The following is an 18,116-nucleotide window of genomic DNA, read 5'->3' on the forward strand; positions in this document are numbered from 1 at the left end:
TTGAATTTAGGGGAATGAGAACAAGAAAAACAAACAACTGTTCAACATTGACGAGAGCTGTTAGTACCAAGAAATGACACAGTCATGAGGCGGCAGGCTGGCAGTAGAGACCAAAATTCAATATTCATTGAATCAGGTAAGATGTTGGAGTTTTCTCTTTCCCTATTTGAAACCTATGTACTACAAAGGATTTGTAGGCTTATACAAGGTGACCAGTTTCTTTTCCTCCACAACCATCTCTAGGTTGGCCTCTTAGAAGAAATAACCAGCTCCTAGCACTTAGGAGGGTTATACATTTAAAATTCAAAGGCATACAGAAACCACAAGCTGAATGAAACTAATTCATACAACTGTGGACTATATTTTCTTAAAAAACACACACACAACTAGTTTCTTATTCTTCTCCTGAGATGCTATCTTGCAACATGAAAGTCAAATCTGCTATATATTGCATTTAAATCCCCAGCTGACATACCAATGTCATACCAGTAGATTAAAGTCATAAAACCACAATCTCAGAAGATATTGAGTATCATCCAATGAGTCACCCTATGATTATTTAAGGAGGATACTGGCAAGCTGGAAAGCGTGCAGAGGAGGACGGCCAATTATTATTATTATTATTATTATTATTATTATTATTATTATTATTATTATTATTCACATGGCACCCTATACCCGCAGTTCTCAGGGCAGTTCACAACATAAAACCACAATATAAAAAATATAAAATACATAATAAAGACAAAGACAACCCAATATTTCTCCCTTCTACAACACATTTTAAAAGGGCATCAGATGTCAATCATCCAAAAGCCTGGTTAAAGAGGAACATTTTCGCCTGGTGCAGAAAGGTAATGAAAAGCCAGCCAAACCTCCCTGGGGAGAGCATTCCACAAATAGGGAGCCACTGCAGAAAGGCACATGAAGAAGGGCCTCATATGGAGGGAGGCAAACCCTTGAAGATGATCAAGGGTCTGGAAACCAAGCCTTATGAGGAATGGTTGAGGGAGCTGGGTGTGCTTAGCCTGGAAAAAAGGAGACTGAAAGGAGATATGATAGCCATCTTCAAATATCTAAAGGGCTGTCACATGGAAGATGGAGCAAGCTTGTTTTTCCTTCTCAGGAGGGAAGGATCCAAACCAATAACTTCAATTTAAAAGAAAGGAGAATCCGACTAAACATCAGTATGAACTTTCTGACAATAAGAGCTGTTCAGCAGTGCAACAGATTCCCTTGGGAGGTGGTGGACTCTCCTTCATTGAAGTTTTTAGGCAGAAGTTGAATGGTGACCCACAATGGATGCTTTAGTTGAGAATCCTGCATTGCAGGGGCTTGAACCTTTGGGGTCCCTTCCAACTCTACAATTCTATAATTCTACGATTTCCGGATCGATTTCAAAAAATCCCACTGGAAATACAGTTATATCTATGCGGTGATGGCAGGATTGAGTTAGTGGCTCATGTGATTCTGGCCTACAGATATGAGGAGTGAGGTATTACCCCTCTACTGCTGTCCATGCCAGGTTGCTCAGCCATTGCTACTGTGTCCATTCTTCTAGCACATCAAGATAATCAGGTGACAGCAAAAACAGCAATTTTTTTAGCAGGGGCAATTAGAATAGGATCTATTATTTTATTATTGATATAAACCTCCAAAATGTATTTTGTATAATTAAGCTTTCACCTCTATCTTCAGTACATTTTATCTTATGTTATTGCTATGGCTAGTGGTTGATGCAAATAAAGATTCTTCTGATCTGATTTATGATTTTTAAGAAAATGTGTACAGAATTGCAGCCTAGGTATTGCAGGGAGAGGTCTTATTTAAAATGATCTACATGACTATACATAATAATTATGTATCCTATATATATATTTAAAGGTAAAGGTAGAGGACCCCCGACAGTTAAGTCCAGTAGTGAACGACTCTGGGGTTGCGGCGCTCATCTTGCTTTACTGGCCGAGGAAGCCAGCGTTTTTCCGGGTCATGTGGCCAGGATGATGAAACCAGAGCAGCGCACAGAAACACCGTTTACCCTCCTGCCGGAGCGGTACCTATTTATCTACTTGCACTTTGACGTGCTTTTGAACTGCTAGGTTGGCAGTTCAAAAACACCAGTGATACTGTGAATATTTGATATTGTTACTTTGCTATTTCAGTGCATAAAGGAAGGTTTCCACTGAAACACACTGGGCAATTTACTATCTTACTAAAATTTCCAGGATTTTTAAGCACCATTTTGAAACTTGCCTCTTTTATGCTCTCTTCCAACTGAAGAACCAGTCTTTGCTCCTGTCAAGATCACTTTAGTATTTAATTTGCCTTCACTGATACAGCCTATAGTACTAATCAGTTCTACTGCCTGGATAAGATAGAGGAATTGAACATCATAGTGCATCACAGAATGTAAAGTGATATCAAAGAAGTAAGGGAAGGTGGTAGTTCACCCAACACATGCAGGACAAAGTGAAAGATGCTCAAAAAACAGAATCATGAGGAAGTTTATGTGTCTTTATGTGATAGGAGATCTGACTGAAGAATACTGTGTAAAATGAAACTACTCAAACTGCTTCAACAACAACAACAAAACCCTACTGCATCAAATTTATGGATGGAACTGGAAGGCTGTTATGCACTTCAGCACTGCCCAACTTAATCATTCATTCATAAAATCAAATGAAAAATGATATTTTCTTCAAAAAGATGAGTCTCAGTCTCTCTCTCTCTCTCTCTCTCTCTCTCTCTCTCTCTCTCTTCATCTCTCTCTCTCAGTATCTACACACACACACACACACACACACACACACACACACACCCTGTATCACTGATCTTAACCAGACTACACTCGGTAAGGTAGGGGTGGCTAACCTTTCTCAGGCCAAAGGCTGCATTGACCTATGGTCAACCCTCTGAAGGCACTGCCAAAGTTCATGTGGCAAATTTTAATTTTTTTAACAAATGACACATTTGAGGAGTGGTGTAGGGTCACAAAACCTGGTGACATGACAGAATCACAGCAGGACACCCTAAAAAGTAGCCAGTAAAATATGTATCATGGTATCACAGTGTAGCTTTGACTGGCCGGCTGAACCAGGTGAGGAAGAAACATATTTACAATGCTGAAATAATCCAGTCTAATATATTGGAATATGATTATATCCTGAACTACAATAAAGTAATACAACTACAAAAAATAAATATAATGGAAAGAAACGGTCTGGAGGAATGCAAGTTTCTTTCCTTACCCTAGCTAGGCAAGATAGCACTAGCAACATTTATTATTCATCCCAAAATGTTATTTCTACTCAATGAACTCAACAAACTAGAAACGGATGATTCCTAATTAAGAGAATGACTAACAATAGTACTTTAATTTATTTGAAATGATAAACCTCAAAACACTGCATATGTAAGCTGCCTAGAGTCCCTTTCAGGGAAAAAGTTGCGGAATAATAATAATAAATCACACAACAGACAAAGAAGACCTAGGACCTAAAATGTTTTTCATCCGCCAACCCTGAGCTAAAAATTTGGAATAATTTTCATCAGAAACTTTCAGCAGCTATTTCACCACTGACCTCCATATAAACAAATGAACCTACAGAGAATCAATTGCTTACCACTTGAAACTCATAAATCTGGGCTCAGCAAAATATGTTATAACTTGGTAAAGCGTGTTCTCCTTCATGGAGAGCACGTGTTGCGGTGGGGGCCGCCAGGACACTCCAAAGTTGGGGGCGGGCTAACTGATCATTGGCCACTGATGCGATTGGGGCTTCCCTTGTTGTTGGGAAGAAATTAATGTTGCCATTTATTGATTGACAGCCAGAAATGCTAAAACTCCTTGCACGAGGCTAGGGCTTCCTCTTTTCGCCTGTGCAGCGGTTTACCCATCCCTCCCTCCCTAGAATAGGGTTGTTCGCTTTGACCTTGCTATGCCTGTCATGGGGTCGTCTGTTTTGGAGCGGGGGCCTGGTAGGAATTTTGTCCATCTGGCTGATTGGCTGGGGCCATTTGGTTTTTGCCTACTGCGTAGCAAATCGTCACAACTTGTAAGGTTGCGGTTAGGCATTGGTTTATGGTTTGATTGGTTGAGGGGTATGGATTGGCTGTGCCTGCCCCTCTAATGCTGCTGCTGCAAGGGATTCCGTTAAAGGAATTGGGGGCTAACTATTGCTTGTCCACTCTGTCAAGGGGGCTCGGGCCATAGCAATGAGCTCCTGGTTGCATTTGGGGTGAGGGCAGGTTCGCTGCTCCGCGTAACCCCCAAGTGTATTCCCCCATTCTGACTTCCGCATCGTGCGGAATGTCAGTCTGTCCCCCATGGTGGGGGCAGATAGTCGCAACCAATGCCTAAGCAACCACTCACAAATTTGTATTTTAATAAAGTTGTGGCCAAAATTATGCCAAAAACCTTAAACAAAAATTCTGTGTGATGTGTGAGTTATTGGGGTGGACCTGGGGACCTCGACACGCAAATGATTCAGAGATGGATCCGTAATTTCATATTAGCGGGCAGTAGAAGCATTTAGTCAAGCAAGGTCTCAAATGTTCAGGTTTTTTGAACTTACACACATAGTGTGTAACAACTAAACATGGACAGTGATGCCAATGTTCAGTCTTTGAAAATATTTTTCTTGGTACAAGCTCAAAAAAACTAATTATAAAAATTATCTATTACCCTCTGACATTGCATACAGTCCGTTACAACCCATATATAAAAGAAGAGGAGCGAAGGATCTGGGAAACTGCAACCTTACTATATAGGCAGAATGGTCTTGGTTGTTCAAATGTGTTCTGAGAACATTAATAAGAATAAAACTGAAAGAAAATTTGTTCAAATCCATATATCAATGGTACCTCACCCCTCACAAATCAAACATGATATATTGACTGAATTAATTTTGTTGGGACTTGAAGGAAATCAAAAGTCAACAATAGCCACATATTCTGGGTGTGATCTATGGTGTGTAAATTGTTAAAGGGTACTGCAACCATTGCTGCTCCTATGACTCAGTAGGTAGAATTTACGTTGTGTGTGTTTCAGCCCTTTACTAGTTCAGTTCTCTGTAACTTGGGCTCAGAGTTAGTCCTGTTTATAATCTGTTTAATAAAGCAACATTGTGTTGTTGCATGGTGCAGCTGTGTGAGTAGATGCACAAGGAGCCACCAAAGGTTATTACTTTGGAGATGCATACAAAGTGACTTTTTGGAACAGGATCCTTGACATAAGTCAAGGCATTTTGGGATACTGCGTATCAAGAAATCTCAAATCTGCATTTCTTTGTTTACTGAAAACAGAGCTAAGAGAGAAAGACTTGATGTTGCTACTAACCTACTAGCAGGTGCTAAAATATGTAACACAACTCTGGAAAGAAAAGTGGATCCTAACATTAAAGGAGTGAATACAGAAGGTCTTGGAAATTGCTTTGATCACAAAACCTACTTACCAAAGAGGATAACCAAGAAGTAGAAAAATTTATAGAAAAACAGGCATCTTTTATCAATTATTAGAATTTTTAAAATCTATGATAATATAATTATTTTCCACTAATATAATCATTTTTTCCCTATCTACTATTATCTGTAGTACTAATCATTGTATTTATCATTCAAGTTATCCATATAAAAGATTAAAATAAGCACAAAAGGCTAAGATTTAACTATTAACACAAACATAAATTGCTTATGTGGAATTCAGAAGCAGTTTCTGAGCATTAAAAAAGAAAGAATAGTTCTTCATTCCCCCCTTTTTTTCATTTAGTACCTTGAGTTCTGCGTTCTGCTTCTTTAGGCCTTCTACAGTGTAAGAAATCTCCTTCCATGATTCAAGCCTGGCTTTTGCACATTCCAGAACCTGCTCAGCTTCTTGCTTGGCTTCCAACCACTGTGTTGAATCTTTCAGCATTTCATGTAATTGCTGTCTTCGGTTCTGAAGGTGCCCTTGGACTTCATCCCACTGGTTCTGTATCTTTTCAACTGGTGACATACAAGGGAAAACCAATGAAATAATTATTTGGAAAAAAATTATATGACCACTCTGATCAAGTTCTCCACTAATTTGCATGACAAATACAATACAGACAATCAGGAAAGGTTCTTTAGAGAAGAGTTAAAGGAGATTTTTATATAATTCAGGCATCACTGATTTATTACAAAGTAACCCAAAAGTATCACACATAAAACATCTATTCATCACATTATTTTTTACACAAAATTGATACTTCCTTTTAATATGGAAACTGAGAATAGCTTTTGAAATAGAAAAGACAATCCTTTTCAACTAAGTGTGGAAACAATATACTTCACATTAGTTAGTGCACTAGAAAATAAAGTTTTTCCTTACACCTGATCAAAATTTGTTCTCTATCTATTCATCTTCCATCCTTTACTATTTTGTAAGGAAAGAAAGTGAATGCTTTCTAATGTTTCTGTGAAGTATGTATGAAGCAAGCATATTTTGGAAAAAGTTCAGAATCTGTTCCAAACATACATGTGTCAATACACATTCAGGGAATGGATGCAATTTAGGATAGCACCTGATCAACAATAGGGACATGGTAATTGCACAGGATATCATTCCCTATATTGCAGGTGTTCAGGTCATTGCTTATGAAGCAAAAATGGCAGCATATGTACAGGATGAAGTCTGCAAAATCTTTTATAGCTTATTAGCAGTCATTTTAAGTGTTTCTTTGAAGATGGATGTTTAAGTATTCCTAACGCCTTATTCACAAAGCTGAGTTTTGTGTGAAGGGATTTATCAGTTTATGAAACATTTCCCTTGCTTGCCTGACCTCCACTATTAGAGGGCAAGCAGTTTGTAAAAAAAGAACATTGCTTTAAAACATTTTCTATGGATGTGAGCTCAATACCAGGAAAATGGTAGAGAAGAATTTTTGCAGCCCGACTTAGAGCCCTGGCTAGGGTTATGGCTTAGCCTCATAAAACCTCAAACATTACAATGAACATATGGTATTCAGTGGAGGGAAAAATGAGTTCTTTCCCTAGCCAGTGACCCTTATTTGAGAGCATGAAGAGCTCTTTCCTACGGACGTTATTCAGAACTCTGAAAAAGTCAAGAATAAAAAGGTGTCAACTGTACAAATCCATTGCTCCAGAAAGGATTCTTTCTAGCTTTAGAAAAGGAAAGAGGAAATTAATAGTGTCTTTTCCAGATAAAGCATTCCTCATGAGAACTGAAGGTAATACAGTCCAATGGGATAGATGAGATGAGTAATGATTTGAGCCACTGAGTTGTGGCATTATAGCCAGTGTGGTTTACAGTTAGGCTGGTGAAGTAAGAACAGGGAGATCCATGTTGAAATCTGCATTTAGCCATGAAACTCACTGTGTTACCTTGGGCCACTTTCTCAGCCTAACTTCACAGGTTGTAAGGATAAAATGAGTCAGGGGGATGATACTTGCAAGTTTCTATGACCTCCTTGAAGGAAGGGCAGCATGAAAATATTAAACAAACAAACAAAGCAGCTGCGATCATTTTCATTTACAAGCAACAATATGATCTGCTGCCTATCATTGGCAGCAACACAAAAGAGCTTGTGAGAACATCTGGGCACCCTATAATGACCCATATGTATTAATCATATGTGATGCTAAAGTCACTGGGTGTAGACTTCCATTCTAATGCAACCCGGAGGTGTTTTTCTGCTCCCCACCTCTTCCTCCCTACGTTCCTCCAAGCTGATTCCATTCTTGTTTGTATGAAAGCTAAAGAAAGTTAATAAAATAATTAAAGACATAGTGATAGGATCTGCTCAGTAATAGCATTACATCTATATACTTTTATAAAGTTGAAGATTTTAACGCCAAATTTGCTGTAATGCCACAGGTCCAAAGACTGGAACTGCTCCAGCTACCAGCACATTCAGATTCACTTTAGTCGAGAAGGTTTGCCAATTTCAAAGTTGCTATTCAATTTATTTTGCATCCTCCTGAGGTGCCTCATCAGTTTAGTCAGGAAGTACTGACACTGGAGCAAATTACATTTAAAAGCCAAACATTGGATAACTGTATTGCAACATGTTTACCATTGATTCTGCAGTCAGCAAGATCAGCAAGTAAAGGCACTAACTTGAGACCTATTTTTATCACGTTTCTGTTTTGCCATAGTTCATTTATGGATAAGCTAAATACAATTCTCTTCACAGGTAAAATGAAAAGACTGATGCCAACTATCTGCACTATTCTTTCTCGAGCAAAATGGATTTATGTGCAAAATCAATAAACACATTTAATAGGTTAGATCTAAAGGGTAAATGAATATTATTTGAAAGTGGAGCTATAGCTAGTGGTGCTTGTGTCAAGGCAGATATTATTACTTAAAAATATTCTAACACCTTAATTAATACTATCAATTATGCCACTCTGATCTAGCCACAATTTTTGGGCTAGCTTCCTTCTCCAATATTCACCTGAGTTCCACAAGGAAAGAACCCAAGCAAAATATCAAATTGTTGTGATTACTATTTTTCTTGTTAATTTATTAGCTGTGATGTGATCAATCACCTCAAGGCAATGTACAATAAAAAAGGCAAAACAAACAAACACAATGTCTTTGCTGTTTTCTAGAAAAAGCAGATAGTGGGTGCTCTCAAAAGGAGCAGCCACTCTAAAAGTCTTTCTCAGAGTTACTGCAAAACAGGCTTCTGAGATCTTTGGAACTTGCAGGAGAAACTCTTTCACAGACCACAGAAATCTGCTGAACACAAAAGGTATGAGGCAGTCTTCTCAAGTAACCTGGTCCTGAGCTATAGAGGGCCTTATATGTACCAACACATTGAACCCAGTAGCATATTGGCAGCCAGTGCAAATCCTGCAAGCAGGGTATTAAATGCTGGCTGTAATTTGTCCACACAAGCTACCTAGTTTCTGCAACCTGCTTTCTGCAAACTTGAAGCTTCTGGACCAACCCCCAGGGTAGCCCCAAGGAGAGTGTATTGGTGAGGTTACCAATGAAATATTCAAACTATCCCAATCCAGGAACAACAGTGGCTGTCTGACCAATCAAAGTTGGTAATAAGCACTAACAACTACCAGCCTCTATTTGAAAAACACTCCAGCCAATTGACTCTTGGAAAACTGTCAGCCCAAGCTCTTAGCATACTTTAGGGCAAAAGATAACAAGTTATCCTTTGCACAAACCTTCTGCAAGTTTTACTAGTTTTTTGTGTGATGGTGGTGGGGGGGGGGGTTATTTATTTATCTATCCCAGCAAGCTCTCCTTGTTACAGCCTTGTAACACTGACTTTTTTAGACACAAAGAATCAAAATGGAGGGAGGGAGAACACTATCGTATAAAACGAGCAGAAAAGGAGGTGTTTTATTCTTTTCAAGTTCCATTCTGTAATACAAAATGTAATTTATTACTTATAGTTGTAAGGATATTAAACTGTTGATTTTCTTTCTATGTTGCTAGTTTAAAAATGGTTTAATATGGGATTTTAAATTTGGTTTTAATACCAAGCTGGAAGTGCACTATATAAATATTATTACAGTTGGCATTATTTAAATATATGCACATTTATCAAGAGCTATAACATTTCAGATTATAAAAGAAAAATGTAAAAAACAGTTTGTGGTGCATAACCTGCATATCATTCTGCCATCATTTGGGCCAGAAGTACATTAACTCTGTTTCAAATTTATCAGCATTAATCCTTTTAATGTGATTTTTGCCCTCAATATTTCTTCCATTTACCCCAACTTTTCAATTTTCAACTCCTTTGCAAGTATATGAAGTATGTTCCCCATTCTAAAGTGGAAACATTTTCTCATTCTTAGCACCCTGAAAATCTTATGGGTTTTTTTAATGCCATTCATAAAAAAGCAATTTTTATGTTTTGTTTTAAAGGAGACTATAACTAGCTCTGATTTTTGTTTAAAAAAACCATAATCAAGTGAAATATAAATCTAATAAAATAAATGAATAAATGTCATCCTTGAGCGCAGGATGCTGCATTAGGCTTAAGACACTTGTTTCAAAAAGAAATTGTGATTTCTTTATATCCAATTAAGCTCAATTATAAGTTGTTTAAGCACAAAATAAAGTTCAGTCCTTGTGGGTCTAAGCTGGTTTAGAATTTGTGGGATTTTTCTGCTCCAGTGAGAGCGCAGGCCCTCATTTGTTGTTAAGAAACAGTTTGTTAAGAAGAATGATGTGCCAACTATGCTTTTTAAAAACCTTTCTCAAAGCTTTTGATTTATTAAATTCTGTCACTAAATAATAATACTCTTTTTTTTTTTTTTTTTGCTTTTTCTCACACTGGGCCACCTGGTAGGTTTTCTTTACTCATCGGTGATGCCTTACATTTTTGCTCTTTATATAGCACAGGCACATTATAGTTGAAAAAATGAAATCCCCCAAGGGGTCCTTCAGAAATCCGTGAGTATTCTAAAGTAGCTGTAGGGAGTCTTACCAACATATTTAAGTTTTAGAATAATCTAGCACATCAGGTAAAGAACTGTAGCTGAATTAAATAGCAAAGATCAGCAAAGTATTGAAAGATCTAATCTCCCCCTTCTCAAAATATTTTGAAGAATGCTAAGGAAACAACTCATTAATTTTTGCCCATTCTTCATACTGCGGTTATTAACTAAAGGTGATGATGTATGTAATTATTTATTCTTAGTCCAGTGTTCCGCTCATACTTATGCTTGAACTTTGACTGAATTCTTAAACAAGCTGTCTGAGGGAACAGAGTTTCTAATTAGGAATTTAGCTGCTGTTCATGGATGAAGGAACTTTTAATAATCATTCCAACAAAACATATTTAAAGGGAATCCTTCTCCAGTAGTGCATTTAGAAATGGGACATGGAAATAATAAAATGGCGTTCCATTTTCTCTGAACATAAACAGAACATTATTAGCATTATTAAAATAAAGCAACTCTACTGAGGCACTTAAAACACTTTTGTACTTACTGATGCAAAAATATTATGGTCAGCTTTGCAGTTTAAAGCTAGAAATGTATGAAATACATTACCTACCTAATGAAGCATAAAGCCAACAATTTTGGATTTTCCAATGCTACAACCCCCATTGCTGACTGTCACACATCCGTATTTACACTGTATTTCCTGATAGTTCTAGCAGCATATCTGCTAATAAGAATGAATAATGTATTCCAGCTACTGTCTTCCTCATCTTTTTCTCTTGTTCTGGTACTTTCAGAAAAAAACCTTATAAAGGTTTTCCTTGTCTCTTGGATCTTACTAAGGTGAAAATCTTATGATTACTTCAAATATGGCAAAATTCCTATGCATAAAATATGAAGACTAAAAAAATGGCATCCAGGTTCTGTAGACTATCATGTTTCATTGTCATCATCATTGTCTGCTTATTTGTATGCCATTTCCCCAGAAAAGTGTACACAAACTGGCTCACAACATATCAAATGAATAAAAATAAGGGCATCCTATGACATTTGAAGCAGCCCTTAAGTGTTATCTGAAAACATATAAAGGCCATACATTTCCTCTTTCTTTCCTAGATTAGTAATACAAGATTCCACAGCTAACCCTCTAACTGGGCTTTTCACAGGCAACCTGTGAAGAGATGTGCATAGAATATTTTCTGTGTATATAGTTATTTATTAATTGCTTTCCAAGATGGTGTGCAAAATGTAATAAAAAATGCATAATCTTTAAATGTTATTCATGTTCTTAGAATTCTGCTATGAGAGTCATTATAGTAAGCAAGCAAGCAATGGGGTGCTATCCAGATGTTATGGAAAAGATCTCTCATTAGCCATGGCCACTGCTGATGCTGGCTGGGACTTATGGTAGTTGAAGCCCCAAACATCTGCAAAGCAATATGTTGGCTATCCCTTTTTAGGTAAACAATATCTGATGATGGTCTTTCAACAGAGAGGGCAGAGAGAAACAAATGGCCTTTTATGTCACTTTGGAAAGTTAGAAAAGCCTCACATACACTTCTCTTGCTAAATAAATCACACACACACACACACACAAAATTATAAAACTGTTTAAAACATCTCACATTGTGTTGGAATACTCTCTGAAAAACCATCATTTGTATGCCACCATTTGATGGCATACAAACTTACAGAATCAGGCACTATTAAGATGTGCCTGCCTTTTCAAAATCTTATCTTTAGGAAATTAACGGTTTTATCATTTAAGATTTAATGAGCAATTTTTTTAAATGTACAACAATTCACATAAAAAAACACAGTTTAGAATGCACCTATGAGAGCAAAGTGATGGAGAACATGTCAGAGATGACACCTGGTACTGTTTATCACTCACAACATGGAAATATTTACATCACAAGACAAATCTCTTTCGCAAACTAGAATAAGCTTTGCCCTTTAAAGGACTGACTGCAGAGCTGAAATATTTCCTCACTTGTCATAACATTTAGATTAGCATCTGCTAATTTTAACATGCATCTTTTATATGAAAAGTAAATGTTTTACAACAGATAAAGTGTTCAGAATGGAAAATGAGAATGGCCCCTGGATTTGTGAATAAAAAGGTAAAATATATAACCACATATTTTTGTTTTTACAGTTGTACCTTGGTTGTTGAATGGAATCCGTTCTGGAAGTCCGTTCAAGTTCCGAAAACATTTGACAACCAAGGCGCAGCTTCCGATTGGCTGCAGGGAGCTTCCCGCACTCAATCGGAAGCTGCGGAAGCCATGTTGGACATTCGGGTTCCAAAGAACGTTTGCAAACCGGAACACTCACTTCCGAGTTTGCGGTGTTCGTGAGCCAAAACATTCGAGTCGCAAGGCATTCGAGATCCAAGGTACAACTGTATTATTAAATGTTTTAACATGAAGTGGTTGTCCTAAAACAGTTTACAGAAATCTTTCTTTCTTTTAAAAAATTAGTTCCTTACTATTTCCTTACTGTAAAAAAATTCCTCACTTTTAAAAAGTTCCTTACTTTTAAAAAATTAGTTCCTTACTATTGCTGGAGTGATATTTTAAACTATCAGCCCACCCTTCTAACCAACCTCAAAGTGAGTTGGTCCTTGTCCTGACTACATACATCCCATTCTTAACTCTTGATGTGCTTGGCTAGTCCTTATTAGATGGGCTCCAGTCTAGAATACAACAATGAACAGCAACAATCTCTTAAATAACTTGTTTTTAATAAAATAAAATAATTTTAGTTTTGGACACTAAGGTTACCCCAAAGAAGGGAAATTAATTTATTATTATCATAATGATCCTATATTGGGTCAGGCAGGAAGAGCAGATTCAAAGGTAATGCAGTAAGTGAGAATTTTCTTAATATACCTCCAATAACAAAGTGCAGCATAGCCTGACTCACTTCATTGATTACAACATAGCTTTCCAAACTGTGGGTCGCAAAACGTTAGTGTGTCTGCTGCAGTGTGTAGGTGTGTCGCGTGAACGCTACCTGCGCTTCTTCTGGGGCTGGAAAGGGGTTAGTTTAACCTCCGGTGTGCTAGTAAAACTTAATTACTGTGTCACAAAAAAGAGTGTGTCACCAACATGAAAAGTTTGGAAACTCTGGATTACAAAATTAATATACAGTATCTATGTGTGTGTTCATATTCCTATAATGAGAGCAATTTCATATTTACAGTTACATAATTTTTACTGCTTGATAAACTATGGCTATTATGAAGTTTAATCACATATAATTGTGATGCATTTCTTAACTCAGATCATCACTTAATGGGAAGAAGGCTGGAATGAGATAAAGAAAGCACTGTTTGAGATAAGATATCTGTGACAGTGGCTACATTATCAGTAACAATGTGACAGTAGAGTTTATCATAAAGCAGTGACTTTAGAATTTATCATGCTCATTGTGCTGACAGTATTTAATTTCTCCAATAGAAAGAGATGCTAGGATAACCCTCTGATTTGGAAAGCAATTTTCCCTAATCCCAGATGTAAGTGAATGTGCATATCTCAGCTGAATTTGTATATTCTCTAGCCATTATGCACAATCTCCAACAAGCCTTGGGAAATGTGCATTCAGTGGCTGGATTTTGTATAGGATCAGAGATACTTCACACACTCATTTCCCTATTGGATAACTCTTCTTTAGCTGGACAAACTTCCATCCCCTGCTTACATAGCCATGATGACGGACTCCATGGTCCAGCACCAGTGTGCGTGTATCAAGGAGAGAAAGGGTGTACATTTTTCCTCTCCCCGGAATTCCCCCTGTGCAGTGTAACAGACCTGGTAACAGCTGAGATTTGTTAAAAAGGGTCTGGACTCCCACTGCTTCTTCCTGCTGCTTGGCTGATCAGTGGTAGGTTATGTTGTTGGTCATTTAAGATCTTGCATTAGGCCATAAACAGCTCTGATAACCTCTAGCCTGGATTATGTAAATTGTGGGACTGCCTTTGAAAATGGTTCATAAGCTCCAGTCAGTACAGAATGTAACAGTCAAGATGTGAACATACAAAACCAGTTCTGGCTTGTCTGCATTGGCCTCCCATTAGTTTCCAGACTTATTTCTGGTTTTGACAGTTAAAGCCTTATATGGGTCAGGACCCCAATACCTAAAGGATCACCCTCTTCCCATATGAACCTGCCCAGAAGTACAGAGAGTGATGAGCAGAGAATAGTCCTTTTCCACAATACCCCAAGATCTTTGGAATGTCCCAGGCCTAGCACCAACTTTACTTACATTTCAGTGCTAGTTATAAATGCTTTAGTTAACCGGACTTATGTGCAGCTTGAATGATACTGTTGTTACAGTTACTTAATCCAGGTTTTAGTGTGCATTTTAAATAATATTATATCCTGTTTAAATACGAATAAAACATTTTTAATGTTTTATTGTATTATATATATCATAAATTGCTTTGAGGCTTTTCAGCATAAAGCATTATATAAGTAATCAATTAGAGCAAACAAATCAGAATGACAATATTTCCTATGAAGCACAACTGAACTTGAATAATTGTAATTATTTGCAGATTATGTGTAACACATTTATTTGAAAGTCTGTATAGTCTTTCCAGTTTATACATAAATAGTCTTACACACACACACAAACTTTAAATCAAATCCAACATGAATTGGAGATTTATCAGGATTACTACATCAATAGTCTAAAGTTCTGTGAAAGCTATAAAGTCCAAGTTTCCTTTGTTTCTTTGGCTATATATGTTTGCATTTAAATATTTTCTGGTGTTCAGTTGTCAAAACCTGTGAGAAAGAGATATGGATAGCACTGTGACAGTGGTGATGCTTATTTCATTAAGATACCATGATCAACAGCAATGCTGTAATTCACAGTGGTGATTTCATATATCCTTTTGTGTAAGTGAATGATAGGTTGAAGATTTTGCTATAAAGCTGTCAGACAGCAAGTTTTTCAATAAAAGTATTTTTATTACTATATTGCTCTGGATTGAGACACAGCCTAAAATGTTTTGCAGTATACTTGAGCCAAAGCTCTTTTTAGCTAGTAATATATTGCTAGGTCTGTTTGGATGAAAACTACAGAGTTTTGTGTAAAAAGTTATTAAAGTAGGTATGGGATGTGGCCCAGCTAGCGATCACCTGCTAGTTCACATAAGCATAAACATAATTAACCAAATATACACTAACACTGGATGGTATTCAACTAAATTTTACTCACAGCAGGTCTAATGAAATTAATGGACCCAACTAAATCATGTTCATTAATTTCAATGAATCTAATCAAAGTAAACCTTTGTTGAATGCCACCCAATGAACTCCATAAATATGGACCAATAAGAAAAAAGGCACAAAGATGTAAAACAAAAGAATTTGTACATATTTAACAAGCAACAAAGATTCAGAAGAACGCAAAGACTCAAAAGGTGAGTCTACAGAATTGAAAAAAGGAAAAATAAATTGGTGTTAGAGAATGGATATATTTAAAGCAAATACTCTAGTTTTAAAGGCACTGCAAAACCAAAAAGGTTAACAAATGCAAATAAATCAAGAGCAGAAAATAGTACAGGAGCCCCCCTCCCTGCCCACTTATGTGTGACTGACTCGCCTGCAACTGCGAATGTGTGTGGTGCTGGGACATAATTAGATTCAAACCCAGAAATGGCGGGAGAAAGCTGGAGAATCCTCGTGGGTCATGAGAAGACCCTCCCCAGAGCCTGAAGAGGATGTCAATGAGGGCGGAGGAAGCCCCAAAGAAATCAGAGGCGCAGTGTGGCTTTGTTTATGCTGCTCAGCCTCCTCAACTAACAGCTGGCGTGTTCTGTAGCACAGCAGCAAGTTTCCTGTATGTCTTCCAGCCTCCTGCTGATCTCAGAGCTTCAATTCTAGTTGTGGATATTTTTGGATACAGTATTTTTGGTATGAATTGAAGAAAGAGACAGAGGGTGTTTAAGCGGTGTTTAGAGTGTGCTCCCCACTTTACACAATTTCACATATGTATAGGGTCTTATGGGAAACCATAACTGAGAGAAATTACACAGCCTATGCTTTTCGCAAATATGTGCAATGGTCTAGGCTAAACAGATCTTATCAAAAAGAGTAGAAGATCATATCAGTTTGCTAAGATTTATTTTGTACATTAGAACTTTGTGACTGAGATCAACCACTCTCATATAGGGAATGCAGTTCTGGTGAATAATGTGTATTTATTTAATTTGTTTTCCATGTTTAATAAATAGTTCCAGTGACAACCTTTGCAACATATTAAGAAAAATAACCCACAAATCTAAATTATAGCATCATTTAGATAAATGTAGTAGCCTTTTCCTTTAAAAATGTCACACTCACATAGTTATCATATGATTTCATTATGCTTCTCAAGTAGACTGATTACTCTTGTGAGTGCTGATTTGAAATCAATGCCTGGCAAAGAATAATAGCTAACTCCAGAAGAACTTTCATCAGCTAAGGCCTCCAACAATCACATACTTAGAGAATATTTCATTAAATTTGAGTGGCAGAAAGTTACAGCAGTATGGATTTTCAATTCTAAATAAAATGCAGCCATTAAATTCTTTTGAAAACACACCCTTTTTATGATAGTATATTAACTACAAGAAAATCAACAAAAAAGCGTAACTTAATATGCTCTTTTAAATAAGTTGCATAATTTTCAGTGCTGTAATAGCACCAACGCATAGAACTAATAACTTAATTGAGAGACTTACAGATGTGTGAGAAGTTTCCTAGACTTAAAAAAGAAAGAAAATGCAGCGAAGGTGGAGCTGTGTATATGACTGAACAGAGGTCAATGACTTCTCCTATGTTAGTTTGTTCATCAAAATACTCCACCCACAAACCTCCTTTCTGTCCTCTGGTAAAAAAAATATGGGGACCTTCTTACTTCATGGACAGTAAAGCTGTTGGGAGTGATTTTGGTCAGAAAAGCAGCCCAAGGGGAAAGGAATCAAAGCAGCTTCCAGAACTATTGAATAACAAGAAGTGAATTCTTATGAATCTCTCAGCAGCTGGCAGCTGTAGTCTGGAATCAAGCTGTGTTGACTTCAAACTACAGGTGCAGCATGCTAAGCCATATTAATACAGATAGCAGAAGCCAGCACCAATTACCTATTCAAAGAGCCATATATAATTGTAGATTTGGAAGGGACCCCAAGTGTCATTTAGTCAAACCCCCTGCAATGCATAATCCTGCCCACAGCCATCCCTGGGTGGGCTTAAACCACCAACCTTCTTTAAGGTTAACAACTTGATGTAGTCATGGCAAGGATAAGAAACGTTTGGCATGTGGAAGAGTAATCAGTAATACTAGAATGCATAATTGCAATATATTTTATTAAACATGGGTATAGGGAGTCACAGACACATATGATATATAAACATCCAGAGTAAGGCAGATTTTGCCCCCAAAATCCTCTCCTGGGGTAAGAGGACTTGCAGGAGTTACCTGGACTGTGGTATGGGGGCCTAGCTGAAATTTAGGTAAAATGACTTGTGTGAGTGGATGTCTGCCTGCACAAGCTGCCTTTGTCTGATTTTCTCCTCTCACTGTAAAGGTAAAGGGACCCCTGACCGTTAAGTCCAGTCATGAACGACTCTGGGGTTGCAGTGCTCCTCTCGGTTTACTGGACAAGGGAGCCGGCGTTTGTCCGCAGATAGCTTCCGGGTTATGTGGCCAGCATGTCTAAG

General features: G+C 37.4%; 1 protein-coding gene and 1 long non-coding RNA gene across 22 annotated transcripts in view; both read right to left on the reverse strand.

The window, feature by feature from the left end:
- DMD (dystrophin) overlaps positions 1-18,116 on the reverse strand; it is a 991,104-nt gene that overhangs the window by 253,367 nt on the left and 719,621 nt on the right. For all 21 annotated transcript variants that reach the window (XM_083734089.1, XM_083734109.1, XM_083734093.1 and 18 more), the window contains one exon: positions 5,771-5,982. In XM_083734089.1, the coding sequence (XP_083590215.1) occupies positions 5,771-5,982 (212 nt within the window). The remainder of the gene's footprint in view (positions 1-5,770; positions 5,983-18,116) is intronic.
- LOC310842604 lies at positions 9,886-16,652 on the reverse strand. Its single transcript, XR_014563265.1, has 2 exons — positions 12,940-16,652; positions 9,886-12,887 (listed from the first exon to the last, which is right to left on the reverse strand). It is a non-coding gene; the product is annotated as an uncharacterized lncRNA (long non-coding RNA).

This window comes from Podarcis gaigeae (genome assembly GCF_964106915.1).
Source record: "Podarcis gaigeae genome assembly, chromosome: 4".
Classification (NCBI taxonomy): Eukaryota; Metazoa; Chordata; class Lepidosauria; order Squamata; family Lacertidae; genus Podarcis; species Podarcis gaigeae.